The 23886-nt window shown below is 46.7% G+C and overlaps 2 protein-coding genes across 7 annotated transcripts in view; one reads left to right on the top strand and one right to left on the bottom strand.

Annotated features, from left to right (window-relative positions):
- Positions 1-11446, bottom strand: part of LOC100465298 (bcl-2-like protein 2) — a 15120-nt gene extending 3674 nt beyond the window's left edge. The window contains exons 1-4 of one of the 2 annotated variants that reach the window (XM_002926013.4): positions 11310-11446; positions 10861-10948; positions 9946-10385; positions 6833-9359 (exon numbers count right to left, since the gene is read on the bottom strand). In XM_002926013.4, the coding sequence (XP_002926059.1) occupies positions 9210-9359; positions 9946-10377 (582 nt within the window). In that variant the 5' untranslated portion in view covers positions 10378-10385; positions 10861-10948; positions 11310-11446 and the 3' untranslated portion in view covers positions 6833-9209. Of the gene's footprint in view, positions 1-6832; positions 9360-9945; positions 10386-10860; positions 10949-11309 lie in introns of those variants that run through there. The other variant, XM_034648633.1, reaches the window with a different exon arrangement.
- Positions 11447-15305: 3859 nt separating this feature from the next.
- Positions 15306-21160, top strand: PPP1R3E (protein phosphatase 1 regulatory subunit 3E). Of its 5 annotated transcripts, none has more exons than XM_034648637.1 (3): positions 15306-16257; positions 16512-16965; positions 18680-21160. In XM_034648637.1, the coding sequence occupies exons 1-2, from the start codon at positions 15841-15843 to the stop codon at positions 16932-16934; spliced, it is 840 nt and encodes a 279-aa protein (XP_034504528.1). In that variant the 5' UTR covers positions 15306-15840; the 3' UTR covers positions 16935-16965; positions 18680-21160. The 5 variants fall into 5 exon arrangements, 2 of the variants coding, with proteins under 2 accessions (XP_034504528.1, XP_034504527.1); XM_034648636.1 differs by having other exon boundaries at positions 18629-21160; XR_004622213.1 differs by having other exon boundaries at positions 15310-16257; positions 16512-17051.
- The last annotated feature ends 2726 nt before the right edge of the window (positions 21161-23886 follow it).

The raw sequence follows: 23886 nt of genomic DNA, 5'->3' as shown, positions 1-23886 counted from the left end.
CGCCCGCCCCCCCCCGCCGCCTCCAGGCGGGTCCGCGAAGTATATGACGCTCGGTGATTGGCCGCTGGCTGGGCGAGGGGACAGGGCCAATCTTCCGATCGCCTCGCCGCAATGGCCGTCTCAGATGCCGATTGGCTCGTGAGATTCGAAAGGCTAATACCCGTTTCGTGACAGGTGAACCTTTTGCCCCGCAACGGACCGCCAGGCTTCCAGCAATGGAAACCCGAGGTCACATGACTAGTCCTTAGGGGGGACCGCCATCTTGACAAACTGGTTGGCAAGTAGAGAGCTGTTGGAAAGCAGAGGCCGGAAACATTGAGGCGGTTCTTGGAAACTGGTTTGCTGACCAGGAAAGGACCAGTAGATGGAATGTTGCTGGAAATGGAGATTCTGAATGGAGCTCTCCAGTAAGCAGCTTACTTTTCCCATCGAGGTTACTGGTACCAACATCCATCGGGTCTCCCAAACCAGAAAGCGGGGAGAAATCCTCACTCCAGAGCTACCAGTCCTGTCTAATTGGTCTTCCTTGCACAGGCATACTTTCCAAGCCCTCTGCTTATGCCCCAGTGTCAGCCTGTTTCTTGGACTTCTTGCTATAGCCCCCTAATAGGTCTCTCAGATTACAATGTCACCCAGCGCTACCAGACTGAGCTGGCCCCCCTTTGCTGGCCAGGTAAAAGTAAAACTCCACCGTGGCCTTAGAGACCTCAGGACCAGCCTACTTCACAATGTTATTTCTACACTCCTCACTCCTGCACCCGGCTCTGTGCCTCTCTACACCCTGTCCCACTTCAACCAGACCACTGCAAACTCAGCATCACCTCCGGTGCGAAACCTTCGGCTAGCCTCTCCTTTCCCATGACAAGCAGGCCTACCTCCACAGTGCGCTTAATCATTTTGTCCTGCATTGTGAGGGTTTGGAGTTGAGAGGCTGGATCCTCTTATATTTGCAGCTCCACTGTGGGGCAATATGCTTTGCATATAGTAGGTGTCAACAGATGTTTGCATTGACTGGGGATCTGGGTGCCACCCTCATTCTTCAACGCCTTCCCAGCCCCCAAACCTTTCTTCAGACCGCCGAGGAATTCCTCCACGCAGGTTCCCACCCCATGTTCACTCTGAAGATAACCTGTGAGACCTAGCCCTGGAAAGCAGGGTTGCCGTATTGTAGTAGTGATACTACTCATTTTTTAAAAAGGAAGGAACGACGGTGCTAGGTTTGCAAGAGGGTTATTTGTAGCCAGACCAAGCTACGGCTTGACAGCCAGGTTCAAATGAGACCAACCAAATTAGTTAATCAGACAACCCCAACAGGATGTGTATAGCTGGGATGGGGAGATTTGGATAAGAGGAGATTCCTGTTAGCTAACCAAAAAATCAAAAGCTTCTTAGTATACCCACTCTTCCCCTCACCCTCACTTTTTCTCACAAATCCTTACCTTAGGAACAGGGGGATTCAAAGCACAGTCATAGTCGCTTAAAATTTCACTGAAAATTACTTCAGCAGCCATCTCAGCTCCAGTGGTCTGGGAGAACTAACTTGAGCATGGAAGACAAGCTCTAAAAGACTGTGGGGTCGCTGGAAGAAAAAGGTTTTCTACTAATCCTAATCTAATCAAGATTTTGGTGTTTTATTGGTTCCTGGTTTAAACTAATCAAGCTGATCAAGGGAAATGGGATTTTTTTATAATGCCTTCAAATCCTATTTTTGTCGAGTACTTGATTTTCTAACAGGCACAATCCTAGGCTCCTTATTATATTATTTCATTGAATTCTCACAACTCTATGAAGCAAATATTCCCAAAACTATAACCTTTTTTTAGGGATGAAGAAAGAGTGAAGTAACCTGCCCAAGTCATGGAACTAATTAAAAGTGAGCAGAGGAGGGAAAAAAAAAAAAAAGCAGGGAACTCAGAGCTAGTTTTCAAAGCTTAGATAAAAATTACTATAAGGTCTGCTTTGATACACAGAGCTTACGTTATATATGATGTTGAAACTGGAAAAAAGACTAAATTCCAACAATAGACAAATGATTATGCAGACCGTAATTATATCCAAAGATGATTATGCACCTATTAAAAGGGATACACATAGCATGTAATAACAAGCAAAAATAATTCTTGTTAGGCCAAAGAAGTAGAATGCAAAATTGTATATAAAGTATGATTAAAGTGTGATTATGGTATCTTATTTTTAAAAAAAATAACTTGGACTTGGGGGAAAAAGAGAACAAGAACCAGCCTGATCTTTTCTTTGGTAATATGTACTAAAAGCTTACAAACTATTGAAATTCTTAACCCAGTGATTGTATTTCTTACACTCTGCTCTAGAGAAATAATCTAAAAACTGGATAAACATCTGAAAATAAAGACATTCATCAAAGTGGAAAAATGTAAGCAATCTGAATGTCCAAGTGGGCACATTCAGGAAAGTTGTTATACACACATAGATATAACTTTATATACTCATTTTGTCTTCAAAATATTTTTAATGACAAGGAAAAACTGTGCAATAGAACGGTAAGCAGAATTATAGTATAGAAAATTGTATATACAGCATGATCCTAAAATAGAAGCACAGATGGAAGATGGGAAAGAAATATGCCAAAATGTTAACAGTGGTACTTTCTGAGTAGTAGGGTTATACTTGATTTATACTTTTCTATGTTCTATGATTTTTCCACAATATATTATTTTTATTTAAAATTAAGCCTCCAACTTCCAAACTTACTCTAGTAAGCATGATTACTTTCAAAGACATATTTAAAAAGATATTTGAATGGTGACTTGTAAAGTAAGGTACTTCCCTATTAGACTGTAAACTGCAAAAGGCCGGGACATCATCTTAATTATATTTGTATTCCCATTGCTCATCACTGTGTGCTCAATAAATGCTAACTGAATGAACACTCTCGATAATAATTTTAATATCTTGCCCATTGTTGATGCATAGAAAACATCAAAGAGATAAGTTTCTCAGAATGAATTTGTAAGAAATTAGTATGTAATGATGCGAAATTTACCCAACATGAGTATAATTTTCCTTCAGTAATAACCTCTCAATAGAGGCCATGGAGTTTCGGGAAAACTGAAACTCAGCGATGTTGTGCCCTAGAAGGAAACACGTGTTAAAAGAAGTGACTGGTTCGTGGACTTAAGAAAAGGAGAATTAAATCAGTAAAAAAATGGATGAGGGCATCTCCAGTTCTGTCCAAAAGGTTAAAGCTGTCTCACTAAACTACATAAATACTTGGCTCCTTGGTATAGTTTCATCCCTATTTTTAACTCTTGCTTTTTTTGCCTGCTATAATTCTCTATAATCTAGAACTTCATTGTTTAGTATCGTACCCACTAGCCACACATGCCTTAAGCACCTGGAACATGAGTAGTCTGACTGGAGATGTACTGAAAGTGTCAAATATACACCAAATTTCAAAGACTTAGTATGAAAAAGCAACTGTAAAATAATTTAATAGGTGTAATATTAATTATAGGTTGAAATTATAATAATTTTTATATACTGGCCTAAGTAAAATATTATTAAAATTAGTTTTATACTTNGGAACACAAGCAGGGGGAGTGGGAGAGGAAGAAGCAGGCTCATAGCGGAAGAGCCTGATGTGGGGCTCGATCCCATAACGCGGGGATCACGCCCTGAGCCGAAGGCAGGCGCTTAACCGCTGTGCCACCCAGGCGCCCCTAAAATTAGTTTTATACTTGGTTTATTTTTGCTTTTTTAATGAAGCTACTAGAAAATGTAAAACTACTTATATGGCTTGCATTATATTTCTGTTGGACAGTGCTGATACAGAAGCTTGAAGCCTTGATCGTTTACTTACCTCTACTGTGGAGTGGACTCCAGTAATTTTGTTGTTTTTTGGGGGGGCTGAGCCCAACACAGGGCTTGAACTCACAACCCTGAGATGGAGACCTGAGCTGAGATGCCCAACCGACTGAGCCATCCAGGTGCCCCAACTCCAATTATTTTCTAATGCAAAGTCTAGCCTCACCTACCTTAACTCCCTAGGTCTGTCCTTGGAGGGAAGTGCGGTGTCCATTTAAATGAGAAAGAACCTCCATTGGGCTGCTTATTTTCTATTCTGCTTGGTTAACTTCTTAAAAACTTTGTACCTGGAAAACTTGTTTTAATATACTGTACCAGAAATATGTGTTTTTTATGAAAAGATCAGAAAATACTGACATTAAGAAGAACAAAATAAAATCACCAGTAAAATCCAACACCCAGAGATAATCACTAATATTTTGGCATATACCCTTCCTGAAATTTTCAATACATAAATACGTATAAGAGGCACGCGTGCACACACACACACACACGCACACGTTTATATATTTATTTTAGCAAACTGGGATCATACTGTGTATATTATTTTCTATTTTCTTTTTACCAAGTCAGAAACATCTTTCCGTGTCAATAAAAATATTTTTCCAATTTTATTTTCCATGACTTTACTCAAAAAAGTTACCTTAGAACTGAGGGCTTCCCTGACTAGGCTATTTAACATTAAAATCTATACTTACACCTTCCCAATTCCATGATAATGAATTATTTTTCTTCATAGCACTTATCACCTCATAACGTGAAATGTTATGTTAATGAATATTGTGAGATGAATTTATTTATTTAGTTTTTGTTTGTTTCCCTTATTAGAATGATTAGAATGTAAGTAACATGAGGGCAGAAATTTGTGTCTGTGCACTTCTCTATCTCAGTGCCAAGAACTGTGCTTAGCACACAGAAGAGGCCTGAATATTTGCTGCATGAATGAATGATTGAATCAGTAAAGAACTACAGAGATTTCTATTATATTACGTTTTCTGGTTGATTTTTAAAATAGTCTTAATTTATGCCACACCTATATCCATATTTAAGGCAGATTTTAAAGTTTTCAAAGGATCTGCTCTTAAGTAAAAACACAGAATGTCTACAATCCATCTATTTGCTAGAAACCGTTAACTAAATGTTGCCCAACTTTTATCAAAAGTACCATTTGAAGAAATGACATTTCATGGAGAAATGTCTGAGGGATAAACAATCCATCTATCCATTTAGGTAATCTGAAATTTAGCCCTATATTAAAGCATCATAGGGTATCTTTGGGCTAAAATGTGATGAGCCTGATAAAACATGCTTAGGACCTACTGAATCCCTATTTGGTGTTTCTCTGAGAAATACTGGTGTAAAACTCTACATTGTATTTACTGTCAGGTGTTACAGAGGGTGACATCCTCTATATCATCTCAGAAGAGCCACAGAAGTTTTTGCCCATCTTAAGGGATAGGCTTTTCTAAATCCTAACAAGAATGTGAATCTTGTTGTGTTTTCCAATTTGCCTTAGCTGCCAAGAAAGCTCAAGGCCAAATTCGTAGCTTAGCCTTAGTATTTGGAAATACTGCTTACAGAATGCTTTTCTGTACATTAATTTTCCCTTTGCTGCCATCTTATTGTAAAATTTCAATTTACCGTTTACCTCTACTTTAAAAATCCGTATCTTCCTACTGTTTTGTCTTTTGTGTATTATAGTAAGATGTTACAAATGCTTTTTGGAAAGGAACTAGTCATATACAAATCAACCAATCATTAATTCAATCATACTGCAGTGGAGATAAAAGCTCTCATAGCCTGACAATATTAACGATTAAAGGCAGCTAATTCTCTTTCCCCTAATGCCATGTTCACCAAGCCACTCTTGGATTTTAATATGGCTTGCCCTGTTGATTTTCTGTAGAGACAGCATGGAAACTCTCCTCTGAGCTGTATATTTCTAACTACAATTTAACACATAAACCCAAACGCAATTTAATTGCACTGGATTATATAAAGACTAAAAATTCCTGCTTATAATTTGGAATTCGGATCACCATTCCTGTCAGACATGATTTTGATGTGGTCCTAGACTGGATGTACAGAGGGATGGGCTGAATAATTCCCGTAGCTTCCATCCACTTTAGCTGTTCGCATTAAGATGGCTGAAAGCAAATATCTCAGGGGGCCAGGAAAGGAAGCAGGGGCTCCGTTTTTGCCAGAAGTAGGCAGCAGGGTACAGGGGAGAAATGCTCATTATCATCAGAGGCTGAACCACAACTGGGGACTTGATTATCATCACAAAAAGATTTGGGGTAAGTTTTCTTTATTTTGGTTTGTTTTTCCTTTGTAGCCATCCCAAAGTACAGTATACACACCTCTTAAGATTTGGGTTGGCGCAGACGAGCTCTTGGCTTTGGGTATTTGGCAGGGGTTGGGGGTGGGGGGAGAGAACAACTCTGATTTTCTTTTCTTTTTTGTCTCAACACTTTCCGAAATCCCTGTTACTCTAATTCTTGCCCTTAACAAGGTCATGAAGAGATGATTAGATCAAGAAATGTCCTGACACCAGGCTACGGAGTATAGAAGTCACAAACCCTGCTCAGTCCTTCTCATTAAACTTCTGGGCTTTATTTATTTTTTTTAATACGACCATTACATATTACACAAAAATAAAAGTCAAATGAACTTGGTATTTATAAATTATTAAATAAAAATACAGGAATATATATTTATATTTATAGAGCTTTTTCTTTTCTTCTAAACTAACCAAATCTGGTCTCCCGCCATTTTATGATTTAAAAAAGTAAAATAGTATATACCCTAGAATAAGTGGGGAGTGGGATTAATAATTGCAGGACCTAGTTGCCCTACTTCTGTCCTTCCTTGGCCTAAACAAAGTCCCTATTTGTCCCTTTGGGCTCTGGAAAGCAAGAAACACCCTCTCCGCCTATTTAATCTCTGAAAAATGGCAATTAGATTTATTTCCCTTATTTAAAAAAAAATGAAATAGATTTAAAAATTGGGAGCCATACTCAGCCTTCCTGGCCAAGAGCTAATCCCAAGGAACTATATGGCTCTAGAAGAGAGTCTCTAGTTTTCCCTGACAGAAGAGTCTCTGGGGTTTCCATTGCCCCTCAAGCTAAAAAGGACAGGACAGATCAAAACTGCCCGCTATGGTCCCAAGCAAGCTATGCTCCTGGGAATCCAAGCCCTTTCCCCTTTCAGAAAACAGCCTCTCCTTCCACGCAGGTGTGAAGGCCTCAGAGCAGGGCATTTCAGTTACCTCCCCAGGGTCCCTGCTGCTCCGGTTTGCTAAAGGCCCCCCGGAGAGCTAACAGAGATAGGCGTCCTGTGGTAAAGGGGAGGGTGAAGAGTCTGCCCCAAACCTGGGGGAGCGCAGGCTCCAATTTGGAGCTGATGGTCTAGTCAGTGGTTTTCCAACTTTTTTTTTCAGCAGCAAACCCCTTAATGCAAATAAAATCTTACCCTGAACCCCGATATGTAAGACAGCTACAAGGGGGAGCTATTCTGTTTGAGGACATGTAGCCCAGCCTGCTTAGCACCCCCTCTTCACCTCCCCAAGGACTCCTGAGGCAACCCCTAGGAAACTTCAGGGCTCTGCCAAGCAGTCTGAAAACCACTGGTCTAGTTTGTCCTGAGCAAGTCAGAGACCCCCCACCCCAACCGCCTGCCACAGACCAGCTCTGAGTTTCTGGTATCAGCATACTCACAACAGACCACGTGGCTCATGCAATCTACCACCTCCCCTATAAATACCATTAAAAAGTGCAGCCCTCTCTCAAAAGCAAAAGTCTGGGCTAAACACCTGAGGCCAATTTTGGTCCCACATTCTTGTGAGTACAACTATGTTGCCACATTCTGGGACCAAATGAAAATCTCCAAGAGTTAACCATGGTCTAGCTAAGCTGATCAGTGCTCAGGATCAAGGGCAGGGTTCTAGAGCACTGTGTCTGAAGTCAGCATTGGAGAGCAGCAATTTTAGCACCTTGGGAAGTGCAGCAGTGAGGTCTGGCTCAGGACATGCATCTGGAGTGAAATCATTTCTCTCTCAAAAGAAAAAGCTATAATCTGAATCTGTTCTAGAGGACTGTGAGCTCTAAAGTTAATGTCCTCAGACTCTGAGGTACACACAAGTTAACACCCATGCAAACAGCGTGGCTTCAAAGAAAATAGAAATGCTTCTAGGTCATGGTAGGTACTCTAGAACCCAAACACCTGGCCCTGGATAAAGCAGCAACAAAGCCCACTACATGGAATAGGCCGGTCACGGAGTACAGGTCACCCTCACACCCATGGGGTTCAGAGCTGGAATGTTCCTCTCAAGGCATCAGCAGTCTCACTGAGACACAGTGCAGGACCCAGACTGTACTCCAGATCAACATTTACCTCCGCACACTCAAAAGGAAAATTAGAGTCCCAATTTAGAGTTTAAGTTTGGGTACAGAAGGTCCCAGAGACAGGGAACACTTTAGGCACCAATGTGCCCCAGTGGGAGAAGAGGGTGGCAGGTAGGTCCAGCACCCCCCCCCCAACCCGCCCACTGCAGGCTCCGCAGCCCTGTTTTCTGTTCAGGGCCCAGGAGGCAGCAGCAAGCATGTGATGCATAAGGAATGGGGATGGTGAAGCAACAAGGCCAGCTACAGAACTCTTCTCTCCAAAGCTCTGCTAATGACTTTCTGCCAAAAAGTGCCCAAAGCCCTCTTCTGGATACAGTGTTTCTCCCACAGCCTTGAGGCATCAGGACAAGGAGAGGGGGGAGGAGGGGATTGGGAGGAGGGGCAGAGAACTGCCCCTTGTTCTTGCCACTCCAACAGGGAGGTTTTCTCCTTGAACAAGGCCACCAACAGGTTAGACAAGCAGCCCAGCATGCACACGAGCATGCGTGCACATGCACACGCGTGTCCAAGCAGCCCACCATCACAGCCACCTCTCCCTATCACCCGAGAACCTCAAGCTTCCATTTCAAAGGGATGTGCCTTCTGTGTTTTCCCCAAATCTCACTCATCTGAAGGAGACACAACCCCTTATACAAGTCAACCTTCCTCAGGGCTACAAATTAAGGTCTAGGTATAGTTTTGTGTGCCCACACCTATAGATATGACCTCTCCCACCTCCTCCCAACCCTGGAATGACTTCATCTCCTGGACCCCCGACCTTCCAAATACATTCCCTAATGTCTCCAGCTCATCCTTCCAGCTGCCTGCCTGGCACACACAGCTCCTTCACACAGTGCCCTGCCCCTTCCCATCCCCATTCCATGCCCATCCATTCACCCCACTTCCTCCAAGGGCATTTCTCTTGTTCTGTTCCTGCTCTCCTGTCCCCCAGCCACACCTAGCCCCACCTGGCCCTGGACTTTCTCACTTGCTAGCAAAAAAGGCCCCTACAGTTACCAGGGCCCCCAGTGCCACGGCCCCTGTCAGCACTGTCCTCACTGAGGCCCAGTTCCCCTCCCGCAGACGCCGCGCCTCCTCCAGGGCCCCGTCCCCGTATAGAGCTGTGAACTCCGCCTGTGGGAGAGAAGGGAAGTAGGAGAGAAAGAAGGAGAAAGGGGTATCAGGAGAGGAAAGAGTGGAGGAAAGAGGAGAGGAAGAGTTCCAGTTCCATCCACTGCAAGCACTACCCCATACCCAGCTCCTCTCCAGCCAAAGCTCTACTGGCTGCAAGCCCCCATCATCCCCCCTGAGCTCCTGGCTCATTTGCCCTCTCTGCCGCAAGTGAATCCCAGCCTCTCCCTGGCCAAAATTTTTGCCCAGAACCGGCATCCTTTGCCGAGGCTTTCCTGACCACCACCCATCCCTGACACCCCCCACCCCCATGTCACGTACTCTGGTGTAAAAAGTTCCCAACAGCTGGATGCCATTTCCCTGCAGGCACTGTGTATTCTGTCCTCTGCTTTGGACCATGAGCCCATCCAGTGATGACTGCATGGCAGCCCTGGAGCGCAGAGTCCAGCAGGACACCCATAGTGAGGGCATCGGATTCCACCCAAATAGGGAGACTCAGCCCCCAGCCTCCAGCCAGAGCCCCCATCTTCCCTCTGGAGACCAGCTTTGCAGAGGGGTGTGCAGAGCAGCAATTGGAGAAGCTTCTTACCCAGCCCCCACTGCTGTGGATCCAGTCAGCCAGCCGTGTCTCCAGGTAGGCCACCATCCACTCTTGCACTTGTCCCACAAGTGGTTCCATCTCTTTGTTGACACTCTCAGCACACAGTGCGGCTCCAAAGACAAAGAAGGCCACCAGGCGGCCCCAGTTGGGGCCCCCTTGGAAGAGTTCATCAGAGACCTGGGTGAAGCGTTGCTGGGCTGAGCCTGGGGTCACATGCAGCTGGGCTGCCAAATCAGAGAAGGTGCGCCGGAAGCGTGTCTCAAACTCATCTCCAGCTGCCCGCATGGCTTGGTGCAGTGGGTCAGCTGCTGGGCCCTCCCCAGGGCCAGCTCCACACACATAACCTTTCTGCCTCAGCTTATAGCCTACAAAGTCTGCCACTAGAGCCCGTGTGTCTGGGGCTGAAGCTGGGGTCGCCATCCGGGCGGCTGTAAGAGTCAAGGATGAAAGACTGGCATGAATATATGGTCAGAGAGCCAGAAGGGGTCCTTCAGGCTTGGCCAACCCAGTGAGGCAGGGAGAGAGGTGGGAGGAAATTGCTCAGAGACCACTGGGCAGGCAAGGGCAAGAACACGGGAATTAAGTCAAGGTGAGAGGCCAGGGCATGAGGGGCTGGCCATTAAATTCGTAATCTGCCACGTTAAATGCAAAACAAGTAAATTTTATTTTTAAAATACTTTAGATTCTTTCCGTAATAGGAGAATACTAGCTCTGTAACACCCCCTACAAAACCCCTTTCCCCAGCACACACCTTTTTGGCTAAAGGAAGGGGCTTAGTACCTCCCCAGAAGGAAGATGTGAAGATGCTGGCAGAGGCACAAGATGGGGGAGGAGACAGGGGCTGAAGGGAAAGGTGGGAGAAGCAAAGGGCTTCCTGGGACAGAGAAGGAAGGGGACACTCACCCAGCCTGGATGGCAGCTCTTAGGACCCAGCGCTGGTGGCAAGGAGCCCCCAGCTGGGGCCTTTCATCCTCCTGGCCAGCGTGGAGCCCTGGGAAGGGGAGGAGGAGAGCAGAGCTAGGTGGGGAAGGCCAGGGATCAGGGTCTGGACTGAGAAGGCTGGGGTTGCAGCTCCCCGGACCGGCCCCTGCCCCCAACATTCTACCAGCTGTGTGGCCGAATCCATGTTTAATGACTGTCCTCCCGGGAAACCCAGGAGGACATTCTACCAGCTGTGTGGCCGAATCCATGTTTAATGACTGTCCTCCCGGGAAACCCAGGGCCAAGGGCTTCCTGCCGACACCATCTCTACTCTCGGCTCCCCCCAGTGCAGTCCAACAGCCCAGCTCCTCCTTCACCCCCACCCTTAGCAAGTCTCCAACCCTGCCTGCCTGCCAGGTTAGGGATCTCACGGGTCAGGCCGCTGCCAGGATCCGGGCCGTTTCCTGGTGCAGGAGCTGGGAGGGAGGGAGAGAGAGAGGAAGGGAGGGAAGGAAGGAGGGAGGAGAAAGGGGGGGCGGGAGGGAGGGCCCGGCGCCGGGTGATGATGGGGCCCAGAGATGCGTCCAGAGAGAGGGGCGGGGCTGGGAAGCAAGCTTGGGAAGGGCCACAACTCCGGAAGAGAGAGGGCTGCTGGAGGCCAAGAAGAGCAGGGCGGAGAGGACACACAGGGCCAGGCTGGGCTCCTGGATCTGAAGGCTGCCCAGAGAAGCCGGCTAGGCCTCAGGACACTTCGGAGCAAATTTCACCGTTTCCAGAAGGTCTCTGATGTTCCATGCACTTGTTGAATTTTTCCAGCCCTGGAGCGGATGCCTGGATTAGAGGAGCGGTTCCCATATCAGTGGGAACTGCCTGCCAGGTGCCTCACCGTGTGGGACTGGCAGACACGACACGGACACTGAACATTTCACTCCCTCTTTTCTCCAGGACCTTTAACCCAGTAGTCTCTCTGTGGGCTGGGGCTTTAGCCAGGCATCAAGACTTGGATCGCAAGTAGTTTCTGCAGGTAACTTTTCTTTACCTTCTTTCTTTTTTTTTTTTTTTTGTAATCGGATTGGTTTTCTTTTTAATTCTTTTTACTCAACACATGAACTTATTCTCATGACAAGTTCAAACAATGTAGAGGTATAAGGGGAAAAAATACAAGTCCTCAATCTCCCTCCTTCCACCCCTTGCTCAATTCCGCCTCCCTTTCTGGAGGTTGCCAATGTCAAGGTTGATGTTTACCCGTTCAGGTTTTATATATATATATATATATATTACACACACATACATATGTGTGTTCCTATTATTTATACATGGTAGTATATTTATACAGGGCAGTTCACAGGATGTGAAGCAGTGTGACCACAGGCGAGCCTCTTGAGGGCTCTCTCGGGCATTCTGATGGGGCCCCACTGGCTCTTGCACTGGCACTTCCTTTGGCTCCATTCGGAGGGATCTCCAACCAAAGGCTAGAAAGAGGGGTGACTCAGTCGTTAAGCATCTGCCTTCGGCTCAGGTCATGATCCTAGGGCCCTGGGATCGAGCCCACACACTGGGCTCCCAGCTCAGTGGAGAGCCTGCTTCTCCCTCTCCCTCTGTTCCCTCTGCTTGTGCGCCCGCGCGCACTGTCTCTGTCAAATAAATAAATAAATAAATAAATAAATAAATAAATAAATTCTTTAAAAAAACATAAACAAAGGCTAGAAAGAGGCAACCCAATTTTCCTTTCCTGCTGGTTCCCTTTGCTTCTGCCTCCAGCCCAAGCCTTGATATTCCTATCTGCCCCTACAGTCGCCAGAGAAGAAAGGTCGTTTCTGTACCAATCATAGTAACAACTAATACATTTTGAGGACTTATTAGGAGCTAGGTGCTTTCTTTACATGCATGATATTTATCCTCACACCAATCCTTCTGCTGTTTTATTCTCATTCTATAGAAGAAGAGGGTGAGGCTTGGAGGTTATTTACCCAAAGCCATATACTTAGAAACTGGTACTCAATTTTGTCTGACTGTAAAGTTTGTCTTAACTTCAGTGCATTGCTATAAAGTCATCTCTCTGCTTCAGGTAATCTATGTTGTTATCACAACATTGACAAGTCCGCACTCAGTTATCACCTCCATTCAGAACGCAGAGCAGATTCCACACCTTTATGACTGTATCCTTTCAACCATCCTCCTTACTTCTTTGCTCTTGGGCTGATCGTTCCAGCTGCCACCAGCAAGGCTGCCTTCTTTAGAGAATAACGTACTGCAATCCTTCATTTGCAATCCTGATTTCTTCTAAGACACTTACTTGAAATAACAACGCTTTTAGGTCTCAGGATCCAAATATATTTCTGTCTGCCCTCCCATTTATTTATAAACCCTCTGAGAGCAGGAACGGAATTTTATTGACTGTTATATCCTTCAGGGCTAATAGACCCTCAGTAAATGTTGATTGAACAAATCATTCAACGCCCCTGGCCAGTTATTGAGTAGGCCCACTCCGATGTTTGAAGATAACTGTAGTGGCTATTTAAGAAACAAAGACTGAACAGTGAAGTGGAAAAAAAAAAAAGAAAAGAAACAAACATTGATTTGGAATAAAAGTTCAATGTCAGTCTGAGCAGCCAGAACAGAGCTGCTAGACCAAAACAAATTATACCTGGTCCAAAGCTGTGTACCTCAAGGATCTTCTCAGACCAACGCCACGGAGCCAAGGAATGACAGCTCAAACTATAGACAAAGCACAAGTGTTTTTACCAGAAAACCTCAGGCCATATAGGCCCATGTAGAACCTTGTCTACTCCTTCAATTACATATATATTATATATATATACACACACATATATATATACACACATATATATAATTTCAATTAATATATATTAAAGATTTTATTTATTTGAAAGAGACAGAGAGAGCATGAGCAGGGAAGGGACAGAGGGAGAAGCAGACTCCTCGCTGAGCAGGGAGTCTGATGTGGGGCTGGATCCCAGGCCTCTGGGATCATGACCTGAGCCAAAGGCAGATGCTTAACCGACTGAGGCACCCGGGAGCACCTCAATGATATGTCTTACAAGAGCGAGGAAGACAGTTTTAAAATGCTTGACTATAGCACAAATTAGGGTGACATTATTTTACACCCTAAAATAGGAAAAGAATATGTCCATGGATTATATGTACATGTATAAAATCAAAAAATAAAACTCAATGTCACTTTAAAAATGATTCCTGGCTAAATAGCATTGCTAAGGTTACTACTGAGTTAAAATGCAAACAAGAATGCCTTGTGTAACAAAATAGTATGTGTCTCACTGCTTATTTCCAACTTAGTCACTTGTGATTTTACAGTTAAACTGTTGTGCTGTTTTAAATTTAGAGATTCCATTTCTACTCTAAGATTCCTCCTTACAATACTCTGAAGATGTTAACTATTACCAGTAAACGTTTTAATCTTACATAACCAAGTGGATAAGAGAGCGGGCTCTATCTAGCACTGGACTGCTGATGTTCTAATCCCAGCTCCTCAATCATTGCCTAAGTGACCCTGGGCAAGAGTCCTAGCCCCTCTCTTCCTCAAATTTCTCAACTTTAAAATAGGCATACTAGTACTCCCTACTCTTTTGATGGCTATTTATAGGAGTTAATATCTGTAAGACTCTTACAAGCATACCTAGTATATTGTAAGTGTTATACAAAATCAGTAGGGGATTTAAGGGGGAAAATACACAAAATACTTCACTTTTTTCCCCCACCCATGTAGAACAAAATGAAGGAGAAAAAAGCCAGCTCTGTGCCCCTGTTGGAAGCTCCCAGTGGAACTAGAACTCCACAGTCCCAACTGCAAGAGAGTTGTGTGTTCATTCATTCAATAATTTGAGAGCCTACTATGTGCTGAAACTGTGAATCAGACACAACCTCTGCCCTCAAAGGGCTTGCGGTGGGGTTGGAGATCAGAACTCTAATCTACCCTTTCACAGATGAGAAAACTGAGGTCCAGAGAAGTTATGCCATGCTCAAGGTCACACAGCAAAATACTACCATTGGTGAGACCAGAGCTGTCTTCCCACAATTCAGCTTAGAACTCTTTTCCAATGGACGACCCACCCTTTTGAGGGCCACATCTCAGCTTCTATTTGAGACACTACCTAGTTTTTATGACCTTTCCTTCTGTGCACCCTCTGCAACCCCATCTCCAAAACCTGAAGCCTAGGGTTTGGAAAAGAAAATGGTGAGCCGAGGGGCGCCTGGGTGGCACAGCGGTTAAGCGTCTGCCTTCAGCTCAGGGCGTGATCCCAGCGTTATGGGATCGAGCCCCACATCAGGCTCCTCCACTATGACCCTGCTTCTTCCTCTCCCACTCCCCCTGCTTGTGTTCCCTCTCTCGCTGGCTGTCTCTATCTCTGTCGAATAAATAAACTCTTAAAAAAAAAAAAGAAAAAGAAAAGAAAATGGTGAGCCGAAGAGAAAGTCACACGCTGGGCATTTTGAACCATCCTCTACAAGTAAAGGAACGGTTACCCGGCCCTCGCTTAAGCATTAACTCTTGCCCTGCCAGAAAGGTTGAAGCCGTTAAAAAAAAAAAAAAAAGCCTGAGTGGTCTCACTCAGGACCGGAAGGTGGATTCCCGCCCCCTGGTACGCGGCGAAGACAGATGGGGAGCCACCTGTCAGAGGACTGTGGGCGGGGGCCGGGGCGAGAGGGCCGCGGGACCGGAGTAAGCGGCGCTGAGCGCACGCTCAGAGCAGACGGCTTGCAGGAGGCAGGAGAAGATGGTCTAAAACCCTGAGAGCTGATGGTCAGAGCGGGGGAGAAATGTAGTCTCAGAGAGCTCCTGCTGGAGGATCCTGGAGGTGACAGCAAGGAGAGTACGCAACGGTGAGGGGCGGCTTCTGCGCCGACGCCGGGCAGTCGGGCGAGAGGAAAGCAGGGCAACGCGGCGGCGCTGCGGGCGGGCTCCGCCCGGGCGGGTGTGCCATGTCTCGAGAGCGCCCCCCCCGCACCGACATCCCCCGCAACCTGAGCTTCATAGCCGCACTAACGGAGCGTGCCTACTACCGCAGCCAGCGGCCCAGCCTCGAGGAGGAGCCGGAGGTGGAGTCAGCCGAGGGCGGGACGCGCCTTGGGGCGCGATCCCGCGCTCACGCTCCGAATCGGGGTCGCCGGGCCCTTTCTGCGCCCGCCGGAGGCGGCGGGGTCCGGGCGCCCCGCAGCCGCAGTCCCGACACCCGCAAGAGAGTGCGTTTCGCCGACGCACTCGGGCTGGAGCTGGCCGCGGTGCGCCGCTTCCGCCCCGGAGAGCTGCCCCGGGTGCCGCGCCACGTGCAAGTCCAGCTGCAGAGGGACGCCCTCCGCCACTTCGCGCCGTGCCAGCCTCGCGCCCGCGGCCTCCAGGTAGGCAGGCGGCAGTGGCACGCCCCTTTCCCGGGATCTCCCCAACCCGGCCGCCGTGGGCGTGGGGGAGAGGATTTATCAAGCAACACCTATCTCCATCCCCAACCCTAGACTTGGCCTTGCTCGTTCGTTTTGGGGCCACTTTCTCAGCCGGGCTCCACTCCGACTGCGCCACGCCGGGGTCGGCCTCGGATTGGTCCAGTGCCTCGCCCTGACCCCGCCCCCCGTCTCTCCTCTCCTCCCCCTTCCCCCAGGAGGCGCGCGCGGCCCTGGAGCCGGCCAGCGAGCCCGGCTTCGCCGCTCGCTTGCAGGCGCAGCGCATCTGCCTGGAACGCGCCGAGGCGGGCCCGCTGGGCGTGGCCGGGAGCGCGCGCGTGCTGGACCTGGCCTACGAGAAGCGCGTGAGCGTGCGCTGGAGCGCCGACGGCTGGCGGAGCCAACGCGAGGCACCCGCTTCCTACGCCGGCCCGGCCCCGCCCCCGCCGCGCGCGGACCGCTTCGCCTTCCGCCTTCCGGCGCCTCCCATTGGGGGCGCCCTGCTTTTCGCCTTGCGCTACCGCGTGACTGGCCGCGAGTTCTGGGACAACAACGGCGGTCGTGACTATGCTCTACGTGGGCCCGAGCACCCCGGGAGTGGCGGAGCCCCGGAGCCCCAGGGCTGGATCCACTTTATCTGAGACGCCTGGGCCGACGGCGGGGAAACCAAAGGCACCCAGGGGCTGGGGGAGCCCGAAGATTTGGCGGGGAGGAACGAGAGAAACCGAGATTGGCTGGGAGCTGTCCAAGAGAGTCAAGTGGGGGAGGGCGAGGAGGATGGGAAAAATCAAAGGGGTGTGGGGAGTGGGCGGAATCAACGAAGATTGGAGAGATAGGGGTGGAAAAACATTAGTTGGATGTGAGTGATAGGAGCCCAAAGCATAGAAGAAAGGAAACCAGAAAGGGCGCTGGAAGGATTAGAAAAAAAGCAAAACCCTGGGGTTTAATGGTGATGTCCTATACCGTGAGCTAGTACTGGGAGAAAGTAAGTGGGTTCGTCAGACCTAGGCCTTTGAAGATTAGGGTACCTCTTTGAGATTGAGGAGGTATTTTGTTTAAAGTAGGAGCCCACCCTACTGATGTCATTTGGATTGCCAGCTCATTCGCTCTTACCGCCGTTGCCACCTCAGGTCCCCCAAGTCCTGCCCATCCTAGCTTTATACTCAGCCATAATTGCCTTGCTTAAGTCCCAGGAACTTGGCCATTGCTCCACAGTCCCTGACATTATGACAGGATTCCCTTGTCATTCCCGACTATCTATCCTGGACTTCATTTTCCCCTGACTGGCTGGGGAGTGATGGCAGACTACAATCAGAGCTCCTTCCTCCTCCTCCAGGCAGCCCTGGGGATTAAAATGAAGGCAAAACCAACTCCAGGCCTGTCCTTGTAGCCAAATAGTGCCGTGCCTGAGGAGTTGGTACACTCAGGGGCTTCCAGAAAAATGCCAGCCTTACCTTTCTGGGGTGCCTTTTAATGACCTCTAAGCACTTTATGCACTGTGTTTGTCAAGGAACAGTGAATCACAAGAATCACCATAATGATTCTGCCTCAGAAGGAAGGAGTCACTGACTAGCTGTATTACTTTGGACAAAGTTACTTTACCTCTCTGGGCCCAGTCTTCTTGGGAAATTAGATTTTGACTAGGTGATGGGTCATAGTCTCTTCTTGCTTTGACATTTTATGATCTATGAGTGACAGCGTGAAAGAAGCCACATTTTCCCACCTACAGTTGGAGTGCTACAGTTCAGAACACAACACTCCCAGCATGTGGCTGGGGCTGAGGATGGGTCCTCCAGTTTTTGACACAGATACTCCAGAGCCCAGGAAGCATCCTATAACCAGCGTGCAGCCTGATGGTATTCCAGGGCCGTTTTCAAACTGCAGCTCCTCCTCTGCCCCGTGCTTTTTGCTCTTGCCCCGCACACTTCCAGTCTAGGTACTTTGAGACAATTTTGGGCAGGTGCATCTCTGTTGGGGAAAGTGATGTTTGGGAGCCCCAGAGATGAAAGGAAACAATGTTGAGGCTCTCTTGAGGATAAAGGATTATGGATATAAGAAATGGAAAACATTTCGAGTCAAGAATCAAAGCCACTTAGTACTTAAATGGCACCAGAAGATGGCAGTCTGTTCCAAACCCTGAGCAAGTGAAATGGGATAGCTGCACTCTTCTGCCCCTTCACAATCAGGCCTTCCTGCTTAACCTCTGCTGGTAGTTTTTCCTTTCCTCTTGCCCTATTCCTAAGCTCTTTGCTTTTTTCTCTCCCTGTCCGTCTCTCTCATCACTTTCATTTTTCTTTTAGCATATAGGGTATTTACCTTCGTTTTCTCTTTTCAGCTTGCCTCCATCTTCATCCTTGGTGATATTTGCTATTCCTTCTCCCTCCAGAAGGGGTGGAGAACCTACTTCCTTTTCTCCAAGACCATGGTTGATCCACCTTCCTCCCTCAGGCTCCTTCTTGACAGTCTTCTAGAAGGGAGAAGAGGGAAAAGAAGCAGTTCCTGATGCCCATGAACAGCTGCTCCCAGGTAACAAGCTCCCCACACCCTTTTCTGTCTGTTACTAGTTTCTCAAAAATATCTGAATCCCCCTCTTCCTTATTACTGAGTCAGAGAGTGCATGCACATGTGCCCATACATGCATTCAGAACAGAGTATGGGGCGTGTTACCAGGCCCCTCCTGTCCAGAGCCTTAGTCCTTTGAAGAAAGATGGCCGAAAGAGAGGAACCCCGAGTTGCTCCTCAAAGAAATTCCGGTTTAAACATCATCCCTACCTGATGAGGAAAACAAAGAATTTCATGCATCTTGTGGGTCACCTTCAGGTCGCAGTTCCAGCAGAGTGAAGAAAGAACCTCCTGGAAGCCACCAAGCAATGCGCTTTTTAGTCATCAATGAAGAGCCCAAGGGAGAATGATGGAGAAGGGGCCTGGGTCAAGGCTCAGTGTATACTCATCTCTTGCTTGATGTGTATGCACTATTGTCATGTTGTGTTAACAATCGTAATAGCTCACATGTACTTATCCACTCAGATCTGGTGTCTTGCATGCATTATAATCCTCAGAGCAAACCTGTCAGTTGAGAAATATTATCCCTGTTTTAGAGATGAGGAAACAGCTCAGAAAAGCTCAGTAATTTGTTCGAAAGCATATCACCGGTAAATGGCATAGCTGTGAACTCAGGATCTCCAGAGCTGCTGTATATAACCATGTTACTGTATTTTTTCCCTTTAAAAACGAAACTGAAAACTTTGCCATATATAATCTTTTATTAGGAGAAGACCACAGTTTCTAACTGCTCTGCCTTCCCACCCTCCCAGTTTACCGAACTGGCTTAGAGCAGGCAAAGTGCTGAGGGTCCCAAGCTCCCATGCAGAGCTTGCTGCTCTCCCCTGTACCAGTGTCCCAGCGCTGCAAAATCAGCAAGGGACCACACTGCCTGCCTGCTAGAGAACTTGGGAACCCATTTGAACTCCAGCTTTTCCATACATTGAGATTCTCTCCTGGCCCTAACCAGCATTCTGCACCTGTTGGTGTGACACCCCTTTCCACTCCCCTGACTGGTCTTGAACTGACCAATCCCTAAAGTTTCCACTAAAAGGTATCCCTGACTAGGAAAACTGCTGAATGGTCTGTGCTTGGGCCCTCTCTGCGAGCTCAGGTATTACTGAGTGGATAAATGTAAACTGGTTGGAGACCGGGAACTAAGGATAATCCATTTTCCCCTGAGCTTTCTCTGTAAGAAGTACTATGGCTTGCCCACCCCCCATTCTCAGCTTTATAGGACCAACGCCCGAAACTTCTAGTTCTCCCCATATAGAGCTGCCCCAGGCCTGAGGGGTAAGGTGATCGTCTAATCTGATATGGGAAACACTAGGAATTTGGTGGAATCTTTAGAGATGTGTTAGGTGTTAGGCATTGGGATGGGTCTTTCCCCTGAAGGCTAATGACTATATGAACAGGAGCAATTTCGTGTATACCTGGTCAGCTGTGGACTAGGCAGTGCTAGAAGAGAAAATATTACCTTGGTCAGGGGCTCGGGTCCTTGAAGCCACACAGCGGGACACTTTTGCCCATTTCTCTCTAGACCTCAGATGTCTTCCTACACTTACCTGACAGCCTTCCTCTCATACTTTGATTTCTCTTTATGAATGTAGCTCATTTCTCTGCACAATAAGCCCTAACTACTGAACTTTTCCAGTCTAACTCCCACATTCCCTTGCTTCTAACACCTGTGTTTCTCTGGAGCTCCTCTGGATCCTTGCAATCTGCAGGCCACAGAATCAGAGACCTGGAAAAGCTTGTCTTTAGAGATCCCATGCTCCAGTACAAATGAGGACACAAGACTTCAGCAGGGTCAGAGAATTTGTTAGTGCAGCTCGAGATGGGGCTTAACCCCAGCCCTCCTGACCATGTCCCACTCCCAAGCTACAAAACAGGCCTCTACAGTCAGACCCGTACTTTTTCATGGCGAGCGATAATATCACAAATGTTTCATTTTCTGCTGCTAGTTTCCATTCCCTTCCCTGTCCAGGCATAAAAAGAAACAAAAGGCACTTGTAGTTTTCTCTGTTTTCCCAGCCTTGGCACTTCTCTGGGTGATATTGCTAAGGAACAGTGAAGTTGCAGAAAGACTGAATAATCCACCCATTGACTAGCTAACTTGGAGAGGAATTGAAAGTTTGCTCTGTGAATCCCCCCAAACCACTGTTCTCATCAGGCTCTCCCAGAGCGTCCTCACCCTCTTCCCAGTGCAGCCCTGTTCACTGGGCCCCAAACCCACTAGTACTGTGCCTCACTTCAGCTTCCTCGTGCAAATGCCCTTTCTGGATAAAAGACCTCATATCTGAAATAAAGTCGAAATATGAAAGTATATCATAAAATACTGAGAAATATTGTTTGTTTAGGGTGGAGGGTGGCAAGAGACCCAGAAGTGAGATTTCTCTCTCCCACCCCCCATGTCTTGGTCATCTCATTTCTTAAAAGCCCTGTCTGCTGTTGTCCTATTGCTATGCAAAAGCTGGGTGGGCAAAAGATATGGAGGAGTTGGGCAGCCCTGGAATAAGACCCCCCAATTTTTTTTTAAAGATTTTATTTATTTATTTGACAGAGATAGAGACAGCCAGCGAGAGAGGGAACACAAGCAGGGGGAGTGGGAGAGGAAGAAGCAGGCTCATAGCGGAAGAGTCTGATGTGGGGCTCGATCCCATAACGCCAGGATCATGCCCTGAGCTTAACCGCTGTGCCACCCAGGCGCCCCAAGACCCCCCCCAATTGAATCCCACCACCATATTGGGTAGTGGTAGGGAAGTTATCAGGGCCCAGCTTTAGTCCCCTGGGGGCACCCAGCTCCAATTCCTGGTGCAGTTAAAGGGTAAGGCTTGGGTAAAAGTGCTGAGTTGCCCCTCAGGTTGGGGTGGGGCTCTTCTTCCTTAAGGGGGTCATCTAAGTTACATTCTCCTTAAGCACTGAAGGAAAGAGCAAAGCCCCTTTTTTCTGTCAAGAATAACCCTAAAGCAAAGCACAACAAATGTGATGAAGAAGAAAAGCAAAGGACTCTGTCTAATCCAGAGCAGAGCAATAGGTATTAAAGTGAGGCATCCTTGAAAAAGATCAAGTTCTAACATAATATTGACTCCCACATCACCTGAAGGATGAGAGAATCCAGTTACCCACAAAATAATGAGACAATGTTTCTAATAGGGGAGACAATGTTTCTAATAGGGAAGCCATAGCCTGAGAATAATCAGATGCTTCCTCATTACATCATAATGGCCAAGTTGTGATGTCACGGCAGAGCTCCCACACTTAGTTGTGAAAGTAGGTATGCTGAAGGGTGGAGCCAGCATGAGGAGCAGACACCCAAAGATTGGTAAGCAAAGAGAGGTAAGCAGGCAATTCCCAGGGTTTTACTCCGTGGCTTATTGCCTAAGGTCCCTCTGTGGCCCTAATGTCTTTCCAGGCTTCTCCCTGCTAGGTCTGTCTGAAATCCTTCTTCCACATGCTCCGCCGCGGCTTCTGCTGTCCCAAATCTTCAACAGTTGCAGTTCTGATTGGTCAGCCCTCAGCTTTTGTATTTCTTAGGACACCCGGCACAGAATGGTGGAGCATGGTTCCCCTAAGTGATGCAGAAACTTGCCATATCCATTTGGGTTGTCCCAGGGGTAGATACAAGCTTTGGGGTGCCTGAAACACAACTTTTGGAGCCTTTGAAAAGAAAAATAAATACATTAGGCACAAAAGTGAAAACAGTTTAGAATGAGAAAAGATACATTTTTTTAAAAAGATTTTATTTATTTATTTGACAGAGAGACAGCCAGCCAGATAGGGAACACAAGCAGGGGGAGTGGGAGAGGAAGAAGCAGGCTCCCAGCGGAGGAGCCTGATGCAGGGCTTGAGCCCACAAGCCGGGATCACGCCCTGAGCCGAAGGCAGACGCTTAATGACTGCGCCACCTAGGCTCCCCGAAAAGATAAAATTTTTAAGGAGCTGACAAATACCACAATATCATAAAATCAAGAAAAATAACAAATTTTAAAAATTATCTACTTGACAAGCGTATTTTTTTTTACAGTTTTGTTTTTGGGAGCATGCTCCTTGATAGCTTTTTCATATGATGGTTGTAATGTTTTCTATAAGGAGTGTAGAAAAGTAATTCAGCCTTCTACATGATCGCTTTTTAAAAAATTCTTAGTGATTTAGGAAATTTTCACCATCACACTTTATAAGTGATAATGTCACATAATTTTTTAGGATTTTTGTCAAACTTGAAAAAAACACTATCAGATTTCTTTGATATATGTATAAAATTTCAGAGCATTTCAAATTTGTAATGACTAATATACTCTGGATTGTTGACATTAGGATTAATGTATATGTATTAATCTGCTAGAGCTGCCATACAAAATACAACCCACTGGGTGGCTTAAACCTGAAATTCTCAGCGGGGTAGGGGGGAAGGGCTAGCCCAGTGAAGGGTATTAAGGAGGACATGTATTGCATGGAGCACTGGGCGTTATACGCAAACAATGAATCATGGAACACTACATCAAAAGCTAATGATGTATGTTGACTAACATATCATAATAACAATAAAAAAATCCCAGAAATTCTCTTACAGTCGTAGAGTGTAGAAGTCTGAGATCGACGGATCCGCAGAGTTTACTTAATTCTGAGGTTCCTTTCCTTGGCTTATAGATAGCCATCTTCTCCCTATGGCTTCCCATGGTCTTTCCTATCTTTATGTCAGTGTCCAAATTTCCTATTATAAAGATCCCAGGAATGTTAGATTAGGACTCACCCTGAAGACCTCATTTTAACTTAATTACCTCTTTATAGAACTTGTTTCCAAATACGGTTACATTCTAAGGTATCTGGAATTAGGACTTTATCAAATGAATGAGGGATGGGGGGGTGGACGACACAGTTCAGCCCCTAACACTATACTGGCTATTAAACTATTTACAGAAGTAACTGCAAACCACAGTCATATAGCTACTCAACCCAAACTAAATGTATTCCCAACTCAGTTTCCTTAGCCAATCCCAAAATACCCATGGCCTTTCCACTGCCACCTGACAAAAGGAGAAGTGTAATGGA

Source organism: Ailuropoda melanoleuca, chromosome 20 (assembly GCF_002007445.2).
Source record: "Ailuropoda melanoleuca isolate Jingjing chromosome 20, ASM200744v2, whole genome shotgun sequence".
Lineage (NCBI taxonomy): Eukaryota > Metazoa > Chordata > Mammalia > Carnivora > Ursidae > Ailuropoda > Ailuropoda melanoleuca.
Note: the sequence above shows the minus strand (reverse complement) of the source record. Positions and strands in the feature narration are given on the sequence as shown.